The sequence below is a fragment of the Eretmochelys imbricata genome, chromosome 6, assembly GCF_965152235.1.
Source record: "Eretmochelys imbricata isolate rEreImb1 chromosome 6, rEreImb1.hap1, whole genome shotgun sequence".
Classification (NCBI taxonomy): domain Eukaryota; kingdom Metazoa; phylum Chordata; order Testudines; family Cheloniidae; genus Eretmochelys; species Eretmochelys imbricata.
Genome location: NC_135577.1, coordinates 69967743 through 69989269, shown reverse-complemented (window position 1 = coordinate 69989269; position 21527 = coordinate 69967743). Strand labels below are relative to the sequence as shown.

Here is a 21527-nt window from a genome sequence, read left to right as displayed (position 1 = left end):
TTGTCTGGTTTCACCCACAAAGTTGTTATTGGGGCATTTAGTGCACTGGATGAGGTACATCACATATTGTGATAGGTATGTGTAGAACCCATGGATCTTGAAAGAAGTGTTGAGGGGGTGTTGATCATTGTAGCAGTGGAGATATGTCTGCAGGTTTTTCATCTGTTGTTCTGGCAGGGTCTGGTGCTGCTTTGAGTTAGTGTGTCCTGGTCCATGAGGATGATGATCTTGGAGAGATTGGGGGGTTGTCTGAAGGCCAGAAAAGGGGTTTCAGGAAAGATGTCTTTCAGGAGGATGACTGTGCTTGGGATGGGGACTGGGTCTGAGATTGTTTTCTCCTCCTCACCGCTGCATGCAAGGCCTGAAGAATCAAGTTTTCATTGTTCTGGATGTTGTAATTAGTCAGTTTCAGCAGCTTGTTGAAATCTTGTGCCTTCAGTGAGACCTCCCTTGTCGAATATGGGGAATAGAAACTGGAGACATCAACTTTGCCCAGTTCTATTTCTGATGCACTGCGTTCCACACCTGGGGAATGAAAAAAACAAAAACAATGGGTTTCACTACTGAGGCCCTGTTATACCCTATGGTATAGATCCATTTAATACACTGTGTCAAGAACAGCCCAGAGGGTGCTGACAGATTTAATTGCCAATCCAGTACTTTGATCTCTGGAACATCAGTCTCAAATCTGAAACCTAATGTGATGAGTGAGAGAATGAAGGTGACTGCATTGCTGTCAGCACCTCCTACTGTCCATGGAAAGTCATTTATAGGGACCTTACAGGGGACTGCATGTCCACCACCCCATCTGGAGAGGAAGAGGTTTCAATGACAGTGAGGAAAAAATAAAACGGGACGTTGAGAGCAGGAAGAAGTAGAAAACTGGTATCTCCAGAAATTATCACAAAAAGAAAAATTGTGATTCATCCAGTAGTTTTGCAACACAAACAACCACCTCCTCAAACAGCCCACAGTATAAAGGACAAACAGCCTCCTCCCATGTCTGCTTCACCCCATAAGAAAAACCTTCCCAACAATCATCTGAAATCAATTTAAAAGATATGCTTTGCACTGCACTCTGAAGGCTGTTAAACTTGGACTTTGGAAGATGTCAACAAGGAGCACTTTTTCTCCAGACCTCAGTTGTGTGTGTAGAACCCACAGACACATCCTAAAGTCCTCAAGGTTTTATAAATGAAACCCTACACCTTGAATTTCTCCCACAGTGCATAGGAAGTGAGTACAATTCACAGACCACAGGTATAATGTGCTCACGTGAGCTCACTCCACCAAGCAGATGGCCCACTACATTTTGTACTTGCTGAAGTTTTTGAGTGGTCTGCAAAAGTATCCCTGAGCAGAGCACAGTGCATTAGACTGAGCAGGAAGTGACAAAGTCATGGATGATGGTCAGAGAAAGGCCATGTCATCTTAGCTAACTACAGACACAAAAAATAGTGGTACATACCCACATTCATATGATTAACATATCCTTTTTCAACATGACACAGTTACCACTACTCCCTCATAATCCATGAGTAGATGACGGTCCAAAAGTATCCTAAAACTGTGAATTGTTGTGGCCAATAGAAGGAGCCGTGGAGATTAGTATAGGAACCAAATTTTGTTTAAGGGGAAAAATTGTGAAGGCATACAATTGTTTTCTATGTCATCACTTGACACTTTATACCAGTTATACAGCAAGGTGAACAAAAAAAAAAATTTCAAATGCTTAATCAAGTCTAATGATTCTGAATTTGCTCTGGTTTCCGAGTGGTAGCCATGTTAGTCGATATCAGCAAAAACAATGAGGAGTACTTGTGGCACCTTAGAGACTAACAAATTTATTTGGGCATAAGCTTTCGTGGGCTAACACCCACTTCATCAGTTCCTTGGATCTATTGCAAACTCTGCTAATCAGTTTCACCTCCTTCTTATCCAGATCCCTGTGGGAGGTAAACCCTGGAAAAACAAGAAAACTGCAGTACCCAAATCTGATGAAAAAAGTTACGTAAAGCTGAGTAACACCAACACATGGAGAGAATACAACCTCAACTGCCTCACCTTTTCCCACAGCTGCCTCAAGTAACTTACATGTTGAACACATGGTTTATACTGAAAGCCTAGCTCTCAGCCATCCAAAACTTAAATAACTTGTGCTGGCATTCCAACTTGTTCAACAAAGGCCTAAAAAACAAGTTATGGAACTAAAAAATATTGTAGAGGTGCCTGAACTTATATTAAACTGAATGTTTTCGTTAACCTTAATGGTAAACTTTTGTGGTCTTGATTTATTTACACTAATACTTGGTGAGATAATACCAAGTTTGAGTCAGACTGAGGTAAATGTGAGACTAAAATAAGGGTGGTTATATGGGACAAATGAGGAGAGCTGGGTGAAATTTTGCAAAGAACCTTTTTTTCAGTGAAAAATTCAGACTATAACACAGAAACATTTCATGAATTCGCATCAAATTCGCTGAATTGTTCATATTGGGGGGGGAAGTTTTGATACTTTTGAACGGAAACATTTTGATTCAAAACCATTTTTATTTTAAATGTCCTTTATTTTCATTTTCTAAATTTTAAAATAAAAAAGCTTGAAATTGAAACAAAACATTTCATTTCAGATGAAACATTTCATTCAGCTTGCTTTTATTTAAAAAAAAAAAACTTTTCAATTTGTCACAAATTTTGAAAAAAATTGGTTTTGGTTGAATCCAAAACCAATTTTTATTTTTGCTTTCTGTGGAATTGCCAGAATTATGAAAAATTTTGCCCAAACTCTATAAATGAGTGATATTACTGGCTGAAAGTGATCATTTAGAAGTAGTGATGTTGAAAGTAGAAAAAGGGACCCAGCCAAGAGACATGTTTATTAGTATGAAATAAAACACAAAGTTCTAGAGAGTGAGCAGGCTGCTCATGCTGACTGTAATGCAGTGACTGACTGCTGTTTACTTACCAGGTGCTATGTATTTTTGGAAGCTGTCATTCACGAGAGGGAAATAAAGCAGTATGGGAGCACCTGGGTTCTCTGCATCTTCAAACATATAACACTCCTTTAGATTCTTCCTTTCTTCCTCATTCAACACAGGCTTAGGAAATGGGATACCTTGCTCTGAGAAGTACGTAGAGGCCCGGTCCAGAGGCTAGATCACCGCAGAACAGAACAAACATTAGAACCAACAACAAGACAAAAGTCAGGACAGGATTGTACTGGGATGCCAATAGGAATGCAAGTGACTGGAGACACATGGGTTACATTAAACGGGTTGCTGACAATACATTTTACTTTGTTCCTTGGAGGGCTGTCCAAAAATAATCTTACTGCACAAAACAGGAAAACGTTTAGTATAGATTGTAAAGACAGTTCAAAATTATACTATTCATTTAAAGACACTAGTGGCCAAGAGAGTTGTAAAACAGGAATTTGACTGGGAACAACACAGCAAGAATTCAAAGGAAAGAATGGAGTTACCAAAGATAATGTCTGCGTTCAATTATAGATGGGTCAGGGAGGTGGCCTGCAGATCTGGTTTAGACTCCGTTTCAGAGTTTGTGTTTGAGGACAAATCAGAAGTAGGACTCTCAGTCAGAATCTGATTCTAATGCACTGAAATCTAGTGAGCTGTTCTCATAAAACAAGTCTGACATTTAAATGGGAACACAAACAAGTATGTGAAGAATTTCTCCATTCATTAAATCACCCTTGGATAACTCAGGAAGTAAATAAATAAAAAAGACCAAATAAAGTTTTACCAATCACATGTGGACTGAAAAAGAACATTCAAACCCTAATGGCTGTCAGAGAGGTGAATTTATTCCTTAAAATACAGGACAGGTTTCTGTCATCTCAACCATCACTACCCCTTAGTGTCATGCCACACAATGCCTTAATTAAATGTGGCGCATAGACCATTGTTCCAAAACAGGGATGCATGCCACTATCTACAAAGTAGTTCAAATTAGATCAAGATTTTTCCTCCTGGAATCACCTCTCTCTTCTAATGTTTAAAAGTAGGAAATTACTAACATTGGCTAATAAAGACTTACAGACAAATGGCCATTACTGAAGAAAACAAAGGAGAAGCTGACCGCTCTTACCATTGTCTGTGATCCTCCACTGTAGTTTAAATGCAGAATGACGTCCACTTTCCTCTCTGGTCTCATAAGTGGTGGGTAACTGGTATCAAAGAAGAATGCAGTATCTACCAGCTCCAGATGCTCTGCAGTGTGTCTCAGTTGATTAGGCAAAGAGTCTAGCATAGTGTCTGAAAGGTAAGTATTTCTTATAAATGAACCACTGCAGGAGCAGATCTGCTACCTCTTGAATTTCAAGGGTCAGAGAGAAAAGAAAAATACAGCTTCCTTCCCTCCCAAGAAATGCACAATTTCTTTTGCTTGTGACAGCTATACCACTATAGCTTGTCCGTAGTTCTCAACATTTTTTGCACTATGACCCCATGTTACAAGAGGGGAGAGTTTCAGGACCCCACCTCCTATCATTTCGGGACCCATTTTTATCTAGGCATAAAGAAAAGAAAAGCTGTTAAAATCTACCTGGAGCTATGGAACTCCCTTTCCCACTCTCCCAAAGGGCCATGACCCTCAGGCTGAGAATCCATGCCTGGACATGGGTCCTCTCTGACATAGATGGTCATTCCATTTCTGGCATCCTCCTATTACTTCACCCCAGGCACTGGCTCTAGTAGCCAGCCTCTCCTAGGTTGAGAAGGCATTCCTTCTGACTGTCCATTCAGTCTCTTCCATCTGGTCATCAAAATCGATGAACCATGCCAAACCTGAGAGAGCTTTTCCATGTGACCTACAACAAAATGAGTGGGGTCCCACCACACCAATTCCACTAAGCACTTTCAGCCCCAAACAATTCAATAGATGAATTGAATAGTTCTGTTAAAAATTAGCTTCAAATTTTGCGATTTGGGGTGAAGGGATTAAAAAAATGAAGCTAATTAATTCTCCCTGTCCTATTCAGGAAAAAATAATGCATGAATTAAACATAAAGCCCATTCAGTTCCCTCCAAGACAAACAGGTTTCCCTCACTAAATTTCAGACCCCCAAATTATCTCAAAGGAAGCCTCTCAAAATTGAGTGGCAGGACTATACCTTTCCATTTAGAAAACTGCTCATGCTGTGTGTACTCATTGTGCATCTGGAAACCCCTTAAGAAACTGTGGTACTTTGATACCGCTGGGCGATCCGTTAAAATATCTCGAAGTGCATTGGAAATGCCTCCTGCAGGAGTGTACATGCAAGTAGCCATCTCATGTGGCCTCTCAGGTAGATCAGGCTCTTCCTCTGAAGAAAGGTGGTAGAAATATCATAAATTATTCATGTTTTCGGGGCAGGTGAACGGGGAGGTGTGGAATAGTCTTCTGCAATAGTAGTAATAATAATAATTTATTATTTATATAGTTTTCTAAATATGCACCTAAGGTCTGGATTCAAAGCCTGCTGAAGTCAATGGGAGTCTTTCAACAATGGGATTTAGATCAGGCCCTTCATGCACCTTCAGAATGAGGGCCAAGATTCAAATTAGACAACATTGTCATGATATTCTTTTCCTTGGGGGAAGCAATTGAAAGAACTGGCCCCGATTATTTCATCTCCCTTGATCTGGGTTTTCCGAGGACACTTCGTGACACAGTTTCACTGCCTGTGGCGTATACTGGATCCTCAGACAGCTTCTGGGTGCTCAGGTAGCAGCAGCAGCCAAGAATACTTTTTCCCGTCTACACTTGGCTCTAAGGATATGACTTTTCTTATGGATCTGGAGCTCTCTATTGGTACCCATTTTGTCAGCTCAGTACTGGATTATTGTAATGTATCTACATGGGACTACATTTCAAATTGATTCATAAAATTTGTTTAGTACAGAATTTGGCAACCTTGAGCTTAGCAGTCTTTCCGGCAGGGGTACATTACTCCTGTGATCTGCATAGATTACCAATTTGTCTTCTGTTTCAATTTAATGTGTTTATTTTAACCCTATAAAGACTAGATTTTAAAAGGTATCTCGGTGTCTAACTCTCATTTCAAAATCTGGCCCCAAATGGCTGTGTTTACCAGAGAGATTGCCAGTCTCTTAATAAGATAATTCTGCAGTGAGATCAGTGGAGGCCCTTGAGTTTAACCATGAAGAAGCTGCAGGCAAAGCATGATCGGTAAAGGGCCTTTAACTTTGGAACTTGCTTCCTCCCTTGGTCTAGTAAAGCTGGTGAACACTGCAAAACCTGTCTGTGTCCAAGCTTTTTAGAAGGGAGAATGCTGGGGAGATTGAAGGTTGGTTTAATAGGGGTGGAATCATTATTATTACTATTAGACTGTTGAGTAAGGAATATTCAAAATTTGTTTTTGGTTTATGTCTGGGATTATTGTTCTCTTTAACATACATGCACACAAAACTGTAGAAGGGCTCATCTGTAAAGGTCCAAATAAAATAGATATCTATACATTACAAAAAATAAAAACAACAACATTCAAATCCAGTAGGCCTAATGCCCATATTAATAGTTTCCTGGACCCAGTAAAACTAACATTTCCCTCACCTGCTCTACTTACTCCCACAGAACCCCAACACTAAGGGCAAGTCTACACTTAAAACGCTGGACCATCACAGCTGTAGCACTTCAGTGAAGGCACTGCTGACACCAATGGGAGAGGGTCTCCCAGTGGCATAGGTACTTCACCTCCACCTTCACAAGAGGTAGTAACTATGTCAACAGGAGAAGCCCTCCCATCAACATAGCGCTGTCTTCACCGGGGGTTATGTCAGTTTAATTGGATAGCTTGGGGGCGGATTTCATATGCTCATGAACAACATAGTTATAATGACAATTCCCTAGCGTAAGACCTGGCTTCGGAAAACTGGGGAAATAGACTGACTTTGTAACATGATCTCAAAGCCAGCAAATGCAGAGAAAAGGGGAGGCAAATTGTAGCATCAAAGACCCCCTCATTGAAAATGCCCTGCTATCAGCCCCACCCATTTACACCCAAAGGTGTTAGCTTGTGCAGTCCAGCTGACCTTAGTTGCTGCTGTTTCACACAAGGAATAAGGTAGTGTCCAAGGTAGTCCAGGAAAAATGTTTAGAGTAAAAACCAACATTTTGAATTGTATCCGGAAACAAACTTGGGGGGCTAGCAGAGATTCCAGAACACAGGCAAAATATGCTTTATGTGGGAAGCACCACTAAGTGCTTTCCTGCACGAACACTAAGTCCAGTAGAGGAAATTCTTCTTCCCAGTCCTTTAAGACTGCCTCATTTTCATTAGGCCCTACACTATGGCAACTCTCCTTCACCTAAAGAGTATCTTATTATTGCTGCTTCAAGATCAACCAAAGAGAGTGCTGCTCCGCAACACCAGGCACGGCTTACCCTTCCCGGTCCTGCCCTGGCCCTCAGACTGAGCACACTGCCAATGTGGGTATAGTTCTCACATCAGATGAGCATGCAGGACCAATCAAAACAAAATGGAAGGAAAAACCAGATGTACCTATTTCAGTCACTCTGTCTTGGGTCCATCTGTGCCAGAAGTCCTCTGAATTGTCAGCTGCATGCCATGCATCCAAGAGATTCTTGGAAAATACACTACTCCACATTCCTATCAAGGGGAAGAGATTTAATAGCAACTTATGAGTCCAAGTGAAGACTGAAGCATTTGTAGTGAACACGACCTTTTGTCCCTCCCCACAAATCTGTTCTAATTTGCTTTCTCATTTCTTTCTAATTTTAACATATAGCCCAGGCTTCTACAACTAGATTCCTGGAGCAGGAAAAGAAGAATGTAAAGCAAGTTTTTCCTGAGGGTGCAAAGTCTGCAGATCTTGTATGAGTGAAATTTGCAAAGCTGATTTGCACCCATATTTATAATCACTGCAAATTATCAAAATAAGACACCTCTGAAATTGGACTATCCCCTAGATCCAAATATTGGCACATTCCTCAATCCAGCTTTTGCTCCTCAGCTGTTGGAACTCTGTATTTCAATGAGAGAGATGGTTCAAAATTGGTAAAACCTACACAGGATATTTCAAAGTTGTTTCCACTTCATAGGGTTTGACCTGGAACAATTGCTTTTCTTTTTCCCTGAAATATATCTTTGACAAACTTTGAATTTTAATTTGTCCCCTTTCTCTTCTTTTTCTCCCTTTTTGTCACTGAATGCAATAGAATAAAAAATCTTCAAAGTCAGGCTCTCCCATTCCCAACTTATTTTGGTTTTTTTCCTTTTGCCATTCTGTAACTTTTCCAAAGTGGAAAAAGTCTTGAAAAGTTACAGTGTGGCCAAAGGAAACATAGAAAAGAAAAGTAAAAAAAGTGTGTGGGGTGAGGGAAGACCCTAGATATCAGTCATTCTACTGAATTCAGTAGCAAACAGAAATGGGAGGGTGGAAAAGTGGGAGGGAACATAGTTCAAAATATTTAGTTTGATAAAAACCCAGAAAATTTAAAATCACCTTTTTTCAAAAGTCTTTATTTTAATAGAAAGGCATTTTAATAAAAAAAATTCAAATAAAAACTCTCTCTAATCAGCACTAATTCATGGAATCAGCCACAGAGGTTGTCATTAGAGCTCGGTGGGACATAGTTTTCCCATCCAACAAATATTTTTGAAAGTTCACATTTTTTTTCCCATTTCTGAAAGTCAAAAATCTAAAAAATATTTACAAACCAAAATTTCAAATTTTCCCCCACTTTAGGTCAATTGAAACATTTTGTTTTGATAATTTTGAAATTTTTCATTTTGATTTCAACTTTTTTCTTTTATTAGACCCTTTCCCCCCCACCGAATTAGATTACATTTCAAAACAAAAATCATTCTGAAGCAGAGAACCAGCATGTTTTGTTTAAAAAAAATGACAAAACGCTTTCCCATTTTGACAATTTCCACCTTTTCCCCCACCCTTGAGTCAGGAAAGTTGTCAAAACTGACCCGTTTTCACAGTTTCAGTTTGGACAAATCAGTATTATTCAATGAAAGCAATTTGTCAAAAAAAATTCTGAGGTGCTCTTGTTCTTATCTCTCTAACTGCCAGAAAATGGCAGACTTTCTATATCTCTATTTATTCTCTTTTTTCAAATTTCTGTGGATATATAATTTTCTTTTATACCTTGCTTCTCCAACTTCTTTCATAACCCCCCTTTGCTACTATATGTTGTCTATTCATGTAATTATTCTTTAAATTCTTGAAGAGCTGTTGGCATACAGTTTGCGTAAAAGACATTACTACTGGGTTTAGATATGCTGCTAGTTATTGGGCTAAATTTTCAATATTATTGTGCTGTATTCCTCAGGGTTATAAATTAACAATAGAACTATGCCCTAAAGGGCTGAACCTCAGAGATTTGGAATATAAAAGTGTGTGATGTTTTCTGCAAACTCAGGTGTTAAAGATGTATAAAATCTCACATCTATTCTGAATCTATCATTTGGAATCACAAGAAAATGAAACCAAGTGCAACTGTTTAGAACTATTAGGAAAATTTAGAATCACATTTAACTTTATCTGCTGCTCATTAAGATATAAAAACATTTTCTTCAGTTGATACTGCACCACTGCTGCCAGTCACAGAACAGTGGCTTGCCAGGCACTGATTTCCATAGCTATTAGTATTCTTATTAGGTAAACACTTTCCCAAGTGAATAAGACACCTTGCATGAAGCAGATCCGAGATTCTGGGAGCTTCTTCATCAGCCGGCCCATGAAGAACTCACTTCCAAAATCCTCTGCACGAATAAAGGCTCCATATTTCAGGAATCCCACCTCATAGGGAGTGAACTCCACCCACTCTGCAAACAGAGTCACAAAAACCTATTTAACTGCAGTGGGTAACTAGTCGTGGTGTTAGCTAGCAGGTAAAGAGAGTTAAAAGTAGAATAAACCTTCTGAGCTTCAGCTTTTCGAGGTGAACTATGTTATAGGAACCACCACTGTTTGTGACTAGCCATTTTTATTTACTATGAGTGCCACTGAAGGACATGGAGAGTGACTTGGGACTTAACAAATGGAGGGGGTAGCTCTGTCCTCAAAATGGACCACACAGTGGCCTTAATTCATTTTCAATTTACATGAGCTTTGTCACCGGAGGCACAAGGTCCACCCAGTTTGGGGGCTGGCAGTTCAAGGAACCCCAAACCCCTCCACGGGGGAGCCTGCAGTCAGTCACCCAAAGTAGCAGAAGAGAAGCATGGCTAGAAGCAATGGGGAGGAGTAATGAGTCAGCATGTCCCCATGGCAGCCTATAGTGACAGGGCTCCTATGCAGCTCCAACTGACAATTGAAGTAACTCTCCCCTGACAGGACCTGAAGGTGGGCAGCATTGCAAACACTGGGGAGCATCTCCTGGGGCATAACCACCCTTGCAAAGAGAATGGATGGGAACTGTCAGTGGAATGGGATTAGTGCTCTGTGGATATAAACATTTTATTTCAAATGGGTAAAAGGTATATTTACAATTAATCTGGCAATGGTCAGAACAAACACTCATGTACCAAGTAAATGAGAGAGATACATATAGGGTGATATTTGTCCCCATGCAAGGGCCAGCAAGAGGTCTATGCATCACTTCAATCCCATGTACAGCCTCTAAATCAGAATTATGAATGTGTCAAATGAAGACCGAGAATAGTGTAACACCACTTTATTTTCCACTTCCTGTCCATTTCAGATTAATTGATGGAGCAATACTGGATCTGAAAGAGAACATAGATTCAACTTCCTTTTCACCAAGGAAAGGGTTTGTTCCTCCAATGAAAGGGAGACCAGGATGTAATTTGGCTTCTATTCCTTTTGATTTGTCATGCAAAAGAAGCACTGAACTAGTGATAAGTGATCTCCAAAAGGTTCAGAGAATTAGTTTCTTTAAGGGCCTATAAGTTTAGATACGTAACTGAATATCCAGACCTCTGAGGTCTGCAAGTTGTGTCTGGAAATCTCATGAGAACGGGCTCTTACAAGATTTCAGCACTCCCTGCTTCCAATTAGGCTGAGGGAGTAATACTGGGAGAACATCTTATTTCACCATAATCCTGCACATTTAACTTCAGGTCCTGGCTAGATCCCAGTGTAGACGTGCACACACAAAAGGAAACACAATAATATATGTATGTTAAAGTATGCAAACTTTGTTAACCCTCCTAATAGGATTGTTTCAGTCACAGGGTGAAAGTTTGGAAGGTTCCTGTGTTATCTAATTGGTTTGTCCAAGCCTAAGTAGGACCTTCTTAGATTTAAACTCAGCTGTAATTCTGGAATATAGTCATTACCTCTAAAATCTTTAGTGGTAATGTTGTCCTTGACATTGAGAGCCAGGTAGATGGGCAGTGGGTTCTGACCCCAATTCACTGCCTGTTGCTGATCTGAGAGTTTATGCTCCTCTTTCTGTTTTTGAAGAAAAAATGGTTAACTGAGAAACAACAAAAATGACACAGGAACCTACTGTAATACTCACTTACAGAATCACAAAGCTCTATTGGGATACTGCAGGTACCGATTCCGGCACACACTGACAGGACTGAACTTTCTGCCAACCCCCACTCCTCCCTCAGGTCAGATCAACAACATAACACACAAGACAACAACTTAACACTAAGATAAGGCTATAGCTCCATGTACTGGTGGAGGTGCTGCCTACACTAATCATTGCACAACTACAACATCTTAGTTCGGAAGTCACTGAAATGTCTGAATTCCCTCCTAGGTTCTCCTCTATGTACTTCACTCACAGGAAGAGAGATTTGGGAAGAAGTCAGGGGCCTCTCAATGGTCTTGGTGAAGGTGGATCCTACTAACCAGCCTATACTCTATTTGAATGTGTGATACTAGAATTTGCAGACTACACAGTATATCTGTAGCATGGCATCTTCATGTACTGTGCAAAAAATAGGAGAGACAATGCTATTTCTACTGTTCTCCTATATTTTAATGTCATCTTTTTAAAATATGATTTTGTCAAGCCACCATGTCAATGACACTCTGCCTAAATTAATTCCAAAGTTTGGGGTTTTTTAGTAAAAGCCAATATTGAGTTACAGTAGAACCTCAGAGTTACGAACACCAGAGTTATGAATTATGTTATGGTTGACTAGTTATGAACTAGTCAACCAAACACCTCATTGGGAACCGGAAGCACACAATCAGACAGCACCAGAAACAAAAATAAAAAAGCAAATACAGTACAATATTGTGTTAAACTAAGAAATAAAGGGATAGCAGACCTTTTCTTCTGCATAGTAAAGTTTCAAAGCTGTATTAAGTTAATGTTTAGTTGTAAACTTTTGAAAGAACCACCATAAAGTTTTGTTCAGAGTTACAAACATTTCAGAGTTATGAACAACCTCTGTTCCCAAGGTGTTTGTAACTCTGGGGTTCTACTGTACCTATAGTGAAAAAAAAAATCTGAAATGAAGTATATTTTTGAAATGATCTCTCAAAACAGCGAAACAGATTTTTATCAAATTTTATAAAACAACTTCTGGCCCAAGAAGAAGAATGAAAAATGTCACATGAAAAAGGGGCTTGGTTTTGCCCATTTAGTTTGAAAGGGCTTCTTTCACCATTAGTGTGGCAATACCACTGAGATTTTTCAAGCTTTGCTTGTGCACATCTTATGATAACTTTCAAAGTTAGCCACAGAAACACCTGCTTGAGATAAAATCCAAAACCGCTGCCACAAGTTGACGAACAGCAATTTTAAAGGTCCTGTAAGTTTAAGGTCTGACAGAGCAATAGATCCACTATATTTTTTTAATGACTGTATTGAACATACAATGTATTTTAATACAGTTGAACCTCACTAACACACACCTTGCTAAATCACACCCCTTATAACCCCCACAAAAATTGACAGTCTTGCTCCAGTTCTCAGCAAAGATTTAATAGCCGATGCTGTAGGGGAACTTCAGGGCACTAAAATTTGTTTTTTGGGTTTTTTTTACAAAATATGTTACAGAACATTTACTAGTATATGCAGTGTTGTTGTGGCTGTGTCGATCCCAGGATATTTGAGAGACAAGGTGGGTGAGGTGAGCTCTGGCTAACTGTCTCACTAACAGAAGTTGGTCCAATAAAAAAATATTACCTCAGCCACCTTATCTCTTTAATTTACGAATATACTCTGGATTATTAGCCTATCAGTGGTTCTCAATATTTCTCTATACTGATACCCCTTTTCCACAACAAAAACTTTCTCACCCACATCTGAATTCCCCTTTCATTTAGTCAGGATCTAGCCAGGTTGCCCTCTGCCATTTCGCTGCGTGAGAAGGGCAAGAGGGTTGCAACCCTTCAGGTTGTGAATCCCTGTCCTAAATAATTAACCTGAAACCACAGTTGAGAAAATACATGAAAATGCAGTACGTGTTTCATTGCCCTTGATTTGTTTCTCTTCTGTTTGTTCATTTATTCACTAAGTCACAAAATTTAGTAACTCACTCTGCATCTCTCTGTCATTAGCATGTGATCGTAAAGTCCTATTCCGTGCATGAGGTATTGATTTGCCATCAATCCAGTGGAATTTCTTTGAGTGAATAACTATAAAGATATTGAATGGCTCTCTCTTCCTAGGGTTTAATTTTCTCCTAATTTTTAGAAAGAGAACATAATCCTTAGTGAAAAGAGGGATGTATACAGTACCTCATCATTCAACATGGATTCAATCATGAGCCCCCAGAGATCTATAAAAGATGTCTTGTATCCTGCTTGGGTGCGTTGACTCAGCTCCCTATGATAATTCTTCAGACTTTCCAAGGAAAAAGCACTCATTTTGGATTTGGATGCTTGCTTCCGAGCTTCAATGATTAGCTCCCCTAGATCCTTCTGTGACCAATCATCATCTTCATACAAGTTTGTCATGGTCCTGGGAACAGGAAATACCATGTTAAAGACAACAGTGAATTAGAATTAGGGGACTGTGAAACTCAAAGGATCTATGTGGCAGAGCTTTATGCAACCTTTTTTCAGATTCACTTCACTTAAACTAACTCACACCATTGATGTTTTGTTTAGAGTTTCAGAGATGAACAAATTCCAAAGCCCAGAGGGAAACTCATCTGACAACACTGGGTTTTGGGTCAAAGATGTGCAAAGCCACATGATTTCCAAGTTTCAACATGGTTTCCACCCAATGCAAAAAAAATTCAGTCGAGTTTCATTGTCAAAACTCAACACAGGTTTGCTTGAAACTTTACCCAGGATTGAGGAAATGTTCACAAATCTCTGGTAAACTCTCCTTCTTTCATCTGGTTGTTTTTACTTCACTCCATTCAGAATATATACTATATGGTAGGCTATCCAGTGACTCCCCACTGATATTCATGAATGGGGTTAAATTACCTAAAACTATCATTATTTTTGCTAGCTGAAATCTAAGTGCCAGGAAAAGAACTATTAGCTAGAAAATAAGAAAAATTTAGGTGAAAATGTTCTGAAGTATCTATAGGAGCGTAAGTCTCATTTTCAAAAGTGACATGGGAGCCTAAATCTCATTGATTTTCAATGAGACTTAAGGTCCCAAGTGCCTAAATCATTTTTTAAAATGGGACTTAGGCAACTTTGAAAATTTTACCCTTAGGCCGTGTCTACAGGGACTGTAGCTGAATAGCTAGGATGCTGTAGCTATGCTGGCATAACGCTGTAGTGTATTTCCAAGCAAGATAACCTATTCCTTGAGCACTTCTCTCTCCCCCAGAAGCTTATAGAAGGATCAAATAAAATCTTATAAAATGAGCTCCTTACCATGTTGTCCCAGATGAGCCAGTGATGTATGAAACACAGTCGAGAACATTCAGTTTCTGAAGACCCAAAATGCTGCCATACATGGCTGTCAAAGCTCTTATCCCACCTCCTGTTGTTGTCACAGCCACAACTGGCACCTGTTCAACACACAATGGCAGAAAGTTGGTGACAAACAACACTGAGGAGCATTAATGGTTAAAAAGGAGAAAGATAAACAAAAGGTGAGCAAAAAATAAATCTGATCTGTGAGTGGTTACAGCATTCCCATAAATTGTGGCACAGCAAAATAATACAAGAAGGGCGGCCCTGCATATGCTTCATTCTAAATTGTTTGATACTCTCCTTGCTGCTGAATACAGTGAAGTTCAGATTCTTCCATTGTCAAAGTGGGTTGTTTTTTTTAAAATATGTATGGTAATTGGGGTCAAACTCACAGCTCTGGGATTCTCCTAAACAGGGTATTCACCCGGAGGCCAACATAGGAATATAGGATTTGCCAGTCCAGACTAGAACATTGGTCTGTCAAACTTGAGACCTCCTTGGCCTGAACAGGACCTGGAGAGAAGACTTCCTCATGGAATGCCCTTCTCCTGGGCTGAATGGGGGACTGAAGGGGGTAGAACACTCATGTGCCTATTGTCCTGGCCTGGGGAAAGGAGAGAGAAGGATCCCCTAGGTTTTGCCTTTCTACACAGGACACACGCTACTTTCTCAGTCCCCCTCCAACAGCACATCACTCATTGTAACCAGCACCAACAGTGACTCCCACTGAAACACCATGAAAGACTCCCCATTGATTTCAGTGGGCTTTGGACCAGGCTTTTGGTACCCAACAGGACTCAGCATTCATCTGGGGCAATACAGGACACAAGATTCTTCTGCCTCAACTACCTCATGGTCCTTCAGATCCTCCTCTAGCCGAAGAACTTTCTTCAGAGCAGCAGCAACCAGTTTCTTCCGATTCTTCAGAAAATTCTGTTCCTCTGTGCACAGGTCAAATCCCAAACGTACATCTAGTTTTCTTGAGCTGTTAAACAGGCCCTGAGTCCTGAAGCCAAGGAAAACCCACAAATTATTATCTGTTGTAGTCAATTTCAAGTCTCTCTCTCTCTCTCTCTCTCTCTATATATATATATATATAACCTTGGATATGTTTACAGAAAAGACATTCCAACACCTCTGTATAGACAGACTAATGTAAGAAATGAGATAGAGAAAGCAATATGTGCTTAAATTTAATTCCATAAGTGGTCAATGGGACTAGAAGCATGTTTAAAGTTAAGCATGGGTTTATGTGCTTTGCTGGATCAGGGCCAAAAAGCTCAGCACCTTGCTGGGTAGAGCCCTAAATTGTGTACCATAGAAGAACAAGGCTGTGGGAAGGGAGATGACGCCAGACCAGCCAGTGTGTGTACAGATTTCTAATTGCTAGTTTGACTGGTGCTTCTATGGCATCTAATGAAAGAGTTGCATTAAAATGATTAGCCTATTCGCAATATGCTGCATTTCATGACATATTCTCATCTGCTGTTGAAATCAACTACAGGTTATTCTGTTTTGTTAAATGATTGCAGCAAGACATTATTCCCCAGCAAGGAAAGGGAAAAGCTCTGCTGACATTATCCACTTCCAAAGAATAAGTGCCCTTCTCTCGCAATTGACAGATCCCCATGCCTGTATGGAGCTCTACTGATTTCAGTTGGGCCCTGTGGGGATCTATCCACACAGATCCAAAAGCAAGATGGGGACTCTCTTACCATTCTTTTGTCTTCACATGCAAATCAAACGTTCTGGTCTGAAAACCAAGAAAGGGAAAATTATAAGAATCATCATATTTTTAGGCTTGTGTGTCCTCTCAGCCTTGGGATGAGTTTTACCTGCTCCACAATTAGCACTGAAGCCACAGAGCCTGACCATCAATAATTCGAGAAATACAGTTATAGACAGACTCAAAACTAGAGCTGTGCGAATAACTGATTTTTCAGTTTACCGGACAATGCAAAACAAAAAATGGAGGGGGGGAGGGGAATTGTTTCAAATAGACCCGAAATGAATTTTTTTCCAGTTTTTTGGCTAACTGAAAAGTTTTTAAAAATTGTTTTGGATTGAATTAAAATGTTACAGTCAATCCAAAATAATACATTTCACTTCCAAGTTTTTAAATCTTTTTTTACAACTAAAATTGAGGCAAATTTGGAAACAAAAAGTTATTTTGAATTGAAAAAAATCAAAAGCCTTTCATTTCAAAAATGTATTTTTCATTTTTTTTAATTTATTGTGGGGGAGGATTTCAACTGAAACAACACAGCATATTCAACACAAATTTGTGAAAAGTCTTCATCGACTCAAATCTGTATTTTTCATAAAAAAAAGTTTCATCTGAAAAATTTCACACAGTTCTACTCAACACCACTAGTTAATCCTCAGTCTACCATTTTAACTCAATCTTTCCAATGTTTTCAGGCACCTGTACCAGTTTAAAAGACATAAGGCCTCAGCCAGTAATTGCCACCTTTAATTAAACTACGCATATCAATGTATGCTCTAAATACCAGACTAATTAGCCATGGACATGGGTTAATAATGGGCCAGAGCCTCAGCTATTATAAATCAGCGTAGTTCCATTGAGGTCAATGAGACTATGCTAATTTAGGCCATCTGAGATTCCAACCCTCCGGGTGCAAACTGATTTTTTACATTCATTTATCATACGTGTGTGCGGATTTCACTCTGGTTTGTGGTTTTAATTTGGACTCCATTTCTCTTGTCTTCACTGATGAAAAAGGAGGGAGTGGAAGAAGGAAGTAAATCCCTCCCCGCAGCAGGTAGAGTTAAGCTGATGCACAGAGCACAAAGAAATTCTCCTGTTACAGGAAAGTCTGGTAGCACCACCTTCTATTAAGGTTGCCCAAACTTCCCGTTATAGACCCTGTGTTTTCAGTTGTTTGTAACTTTGCCAGGTTTTAATGTTTGAGCTAAAAATTTTCCATGCTGGGTTTCTGCCTCAGGATGAGTATTTTTGGAAAGCTTCAGACAGTGCGGTTCAGCCATTTCCAGGAATGAGTTTAAGGAAAAATTATTTTTTTTGTTCATGTTAGAAAAATTCTTATAGTATTTTCATTGGAAGTTGCAGTGCCCCCATGCTTTGGAGCAGGGACTTGAAATTTGGCTTTTCTGTCAAGGATGTGCCATTTGTTATTCCCATGAAAATGCACCCAAATTTGACTAAATTCTAATTCTGTGAAACAAAAGCCAGACCAAGAAGAAAGACAAAAGTGGGATTTAGGGGGGTGGGGGGTGAGACTAGAACTGACTGGGCAAGGATACTGGGACTGGAAGGTGGGCCGGGGGAGACTGGGAGGCAGTGAGACACTCAAACTGACTGATTGCAGGAAGATTGGTTTTGAGGCTCTGAGTGGGTGGAGAATGGGACTGAGAGTTGGGGTGAAGATTGGAACTGGCTAGGCAAGGAGATTGGGATTGAAATGTGAAGACAGGGTGTGGAAAAGAGGGGACTAGGCCATGGACAGGTGGAACGAGATGGAGGAGAAGGGATCAATCTTGGGGGGAATGGACAGAAGGATCTGTGACCACTAGACATGCTAACCTGCAGAGCTTGGAATGGAACCCAGCATTCCTGAATCTCTAAATTCCTCTGCTCTCAGCAAATATCTGTGAAACCCACTAGCAAAGGGCACGTGTCACATCCCCTTCTAGTGCTGTTCCATATAGAGGATGACAACCATTATTTTTCAGTTTGCCATTTTTAAAACATTGGAAATTACAATTACAAAAAAATCAGTAAAAGAATATTAAGTTTTCACTGTCAACCATTCACAAGTTAGGAAATGCCACAATTAAGGTTACCTGTGCAACCTTAATTTGGCCTTTTGTGCATCCACATTATGATACAGTCTTTAATTTTTGATTAAACTATTTTTCCCCACAGGACCCCTGGTTCATTCAGTGCTCAGAATGGATCTGCTCTGGGGATGCATCTGGGTAGTAAACTAAAGACAACCCCTCTGTGGGACCCCTGTCTCATTTGTTGCAGAAGCTGGAAGTGTAGTGAATGGTATACAGAAGTTTAGAAGATGAGAAAGGATAGTCTCATGGTTAAGGCAGTTGAATGCTGTCCTGAAGAACTGGATTCTAATCCCTGCCTGTTCTACAGAATTCCTATGTGTTGCTGAGCAATTAATTTAAACCAGATTTTTCACAGGTGGTCATGAATTGAGGTCCACCTTAAGACCTTGTGATCTGATTTGCAGAAGTGGGGACACTTTGGACTTCAACTCCACTCTATCTCAGTTCTCCATCTGTAAAATGGGGATAATAATAGCTGTTCCTCTTGCAGGGCTGTTGGGAACATAGGCGCCAACTCCATGGGTGCTCTGGGGCTGAAGCACCCATGGGGAAAAATTAATGGGTGCTCTGCACCCACCGGCAGCCAAGCTCGCTCCCCCCACCCGCCCCACCTCACCTCACCTCCGCTCCACCTCCTCCCCTGAGCGCACCATGTTCCCGGTCCTCCGCCTACCTCCCAGCACTTGCCGCCGGCAAACTAGCAAGCTCTGGGAGGGATGGGGAGGAACAGGAATGTGGCACACTTCGGGGAGGAGGCGGGGCTGGGGCAGGGATTTGGGGAAGGAGTTGGAATGGGGGCGGGGCAGGGGTGGGAGGGGTGGGGCAGAGGTGGAGTTGGGCTGGGGCTGGGGACAGAGCGGGGTCAAGCACCCACCGGCACGATCAGAAGTCAGCGCATATGGTTGGGAGGATAAATTCATCAGTGTTTCTGAAACACTCAGATACTATTATGATGAGTAAGGCTACATTTTAGACGCGGATATTTTTAGTAAAAGTCATGGACAGATCATGGGCAGTAAACAAAAATTCATGGCCCATGACTTGTACTATACCCCTGACTAAATCTTGGGAGTGCTATGGGTGGGCGTCCCAGAAGGTGAGGGGGGCCTCAGGTGCTCGGGGGGCAGTCTAGGGGGCATCGCGAGTGCTGGGGGGAGGTCCAGGGACACCACGGTTGCTCAGGTGGGAGCAGCCCGGGACCCCCACTGGTGCTGGGGCAGGGGTGTGGTTGGCGGGGCTTGCAGGCTCCCTACCCGGCTTCTCGGAAGTGGCAATATATGCCTCTCTATGCTCCTAGAACTGCAGCCAATGGGAGCTGCGGGGGCGGTGCCTGTATGCAGAGGCAGCATGCTGAGCTAGGACATGCAAAGGGGATGTTGCCACTTGCGGGGAGCCCTCTCAAAGTAAGCACCGCACAGAGCCCTCACCCCCTTCCACGCCCCCAACCCCCAGCCCTGAGCCCCCCCACCAAAACTTCTGCTGCTGCTGGGGTGGGCGGGGCGGGGCGTGGCCCAAGATTTCCCCAGCAACGGCCGGTGCAACTGGCCCAGAGGCTGCCTGAGCTGCTCAGACAGCTCCGGAGCCATCCGCACCAGCTGCTACAGAAGGCACGGAGGTCACAGAAAGTCCATGACCTCCTTGACAAACTTGCAGTCTTAGTGATGAGCACCATACAAAATCCCATGAGGAAATTAATAATTGTGTCTTTGGAGCAGGGTTTGAATAGTGGGGAGTAGATAAGGCTTGAGGCCACAAATTTAAAGAGGAGAGATCAAAATATTGAACAACTGCTTATTAAATGAGCACCATCCATCCTGTGAGCTGAATGAGGCAAAGGTCCTGTGGGAAAAAATAGCATGTAGTCATATAATTAAAAATGGTATTATAATGCATATGCTCAACAGAACTGAACTGAAGTTATACAGGCAATCTTAATTCTGGTATCTCTTAACTTTCCAGTGCTTGACTTTGCAACCTTCATGTTCTTTTAACAAGTGAATGTGTCTGTGTGTACGCAACAATATGTAAACTGACTGGAGTTTAATGACAATGCAAAGTTATTTCCCTGTAAGTTGAAAGCATCCTGGTTTGGTATTTATTCTATAAAGATTGGTGGGTCAACACTCACCTCTCCTATTGTTACTTTATCTTGAATGGGAAGTGAATTCAGAGCTAGAGTCAGGGACTCACTTTCATCTTGACTTGAGGAAGACTAAAAAGAAAATGGTAGGGGAGGTTAATTGTAATACAACAAGGAGAAAATGGTTAAACATTTCGCCCCCATACTTCCAAGTCCCCAGAAAAGATAAACCGATGAGCTGTGTTCATAAAGGTCTGTAATGATAACGTACCACAGAGAGCTGTCTCATCTTTGGTAGTGCAATGCCCAGCTCTGAGTGATTATACTTGATATAGTGAAATCTGGCAGGAGAAGCAGGACAAAGGTAGGAGCTCAGTGAAAGGTTCTGGGTTCCTTCATAGGATCCTTCCACTGTAAATGCGAATTTTCTTTCTAAACAGGTGACAAAACAAACATTGAACCCATGATTATCACATCTTTAACTAATTTAAAACAACATTTCAGAGTTCTCTACATTAAGTTCATAATGTGGATGCTGCTTAATAAGCCAACAATGTTCCAAGACACCATATAAACCATGTATCCATAATGTTTTATAGCCATAATAAACATTGTCTAGGGGCCCAGTCCTATGAGCACCATCAACTCCCAGTGAAGTCAATGAGGGGACTTGGCATCTCTCACAATCAGGCCATAAGGCATTTACACTGTAGAGTACAAGGGAGTTCCATATAAAAGGGATTCATGTAATTGGGAGGATTGCCCTATAAGAGAGTCATATTACACTCCAATACAGAAAAGCTCTTCTACTATAC

At 40.9% G+C, this 21527-nt stretch overlaps 1 protein-coding gene across 1 annotated transcript in view; it reads right to left on the bottom strand.

The window, feature by feature from the left end:
• Positions 1-286: 286 nt before the first annotated feature.
• LOC144266547 (cytosolic phospholipase A2 epsilon-like) overlaps positions 287-21527 on the bottom strand; it is a 49013-nt gene continuing 27772 nt past the window's right edge. Inside the window, 13 exon segments of the mRNA XM_077819981.1 lie at positions 287-525; positions 2966-3152; positions 4108-4274; positions 5132-5323; positions 7523-7630; positions 9683-9820; positions 11297-11411; positions 13665-13887; positions 14766-14902; positions 15657-15792; positions 16523-16560; positions 20761-20857; positions 20991-21144. Coding sequence (XP_077676107.1) covers positions 287-525; positions 2966-3152; positions 4108-4274; positions 5132-5323; positions 7523-7630; positions 9683-9820; positions 11297-11411; positions 13665-13887; positions 14766-14902; positions 15657-15792; positions 16523-16560; positions 20761-20857; positions 20991-21144 — 1931 coding nt within the window.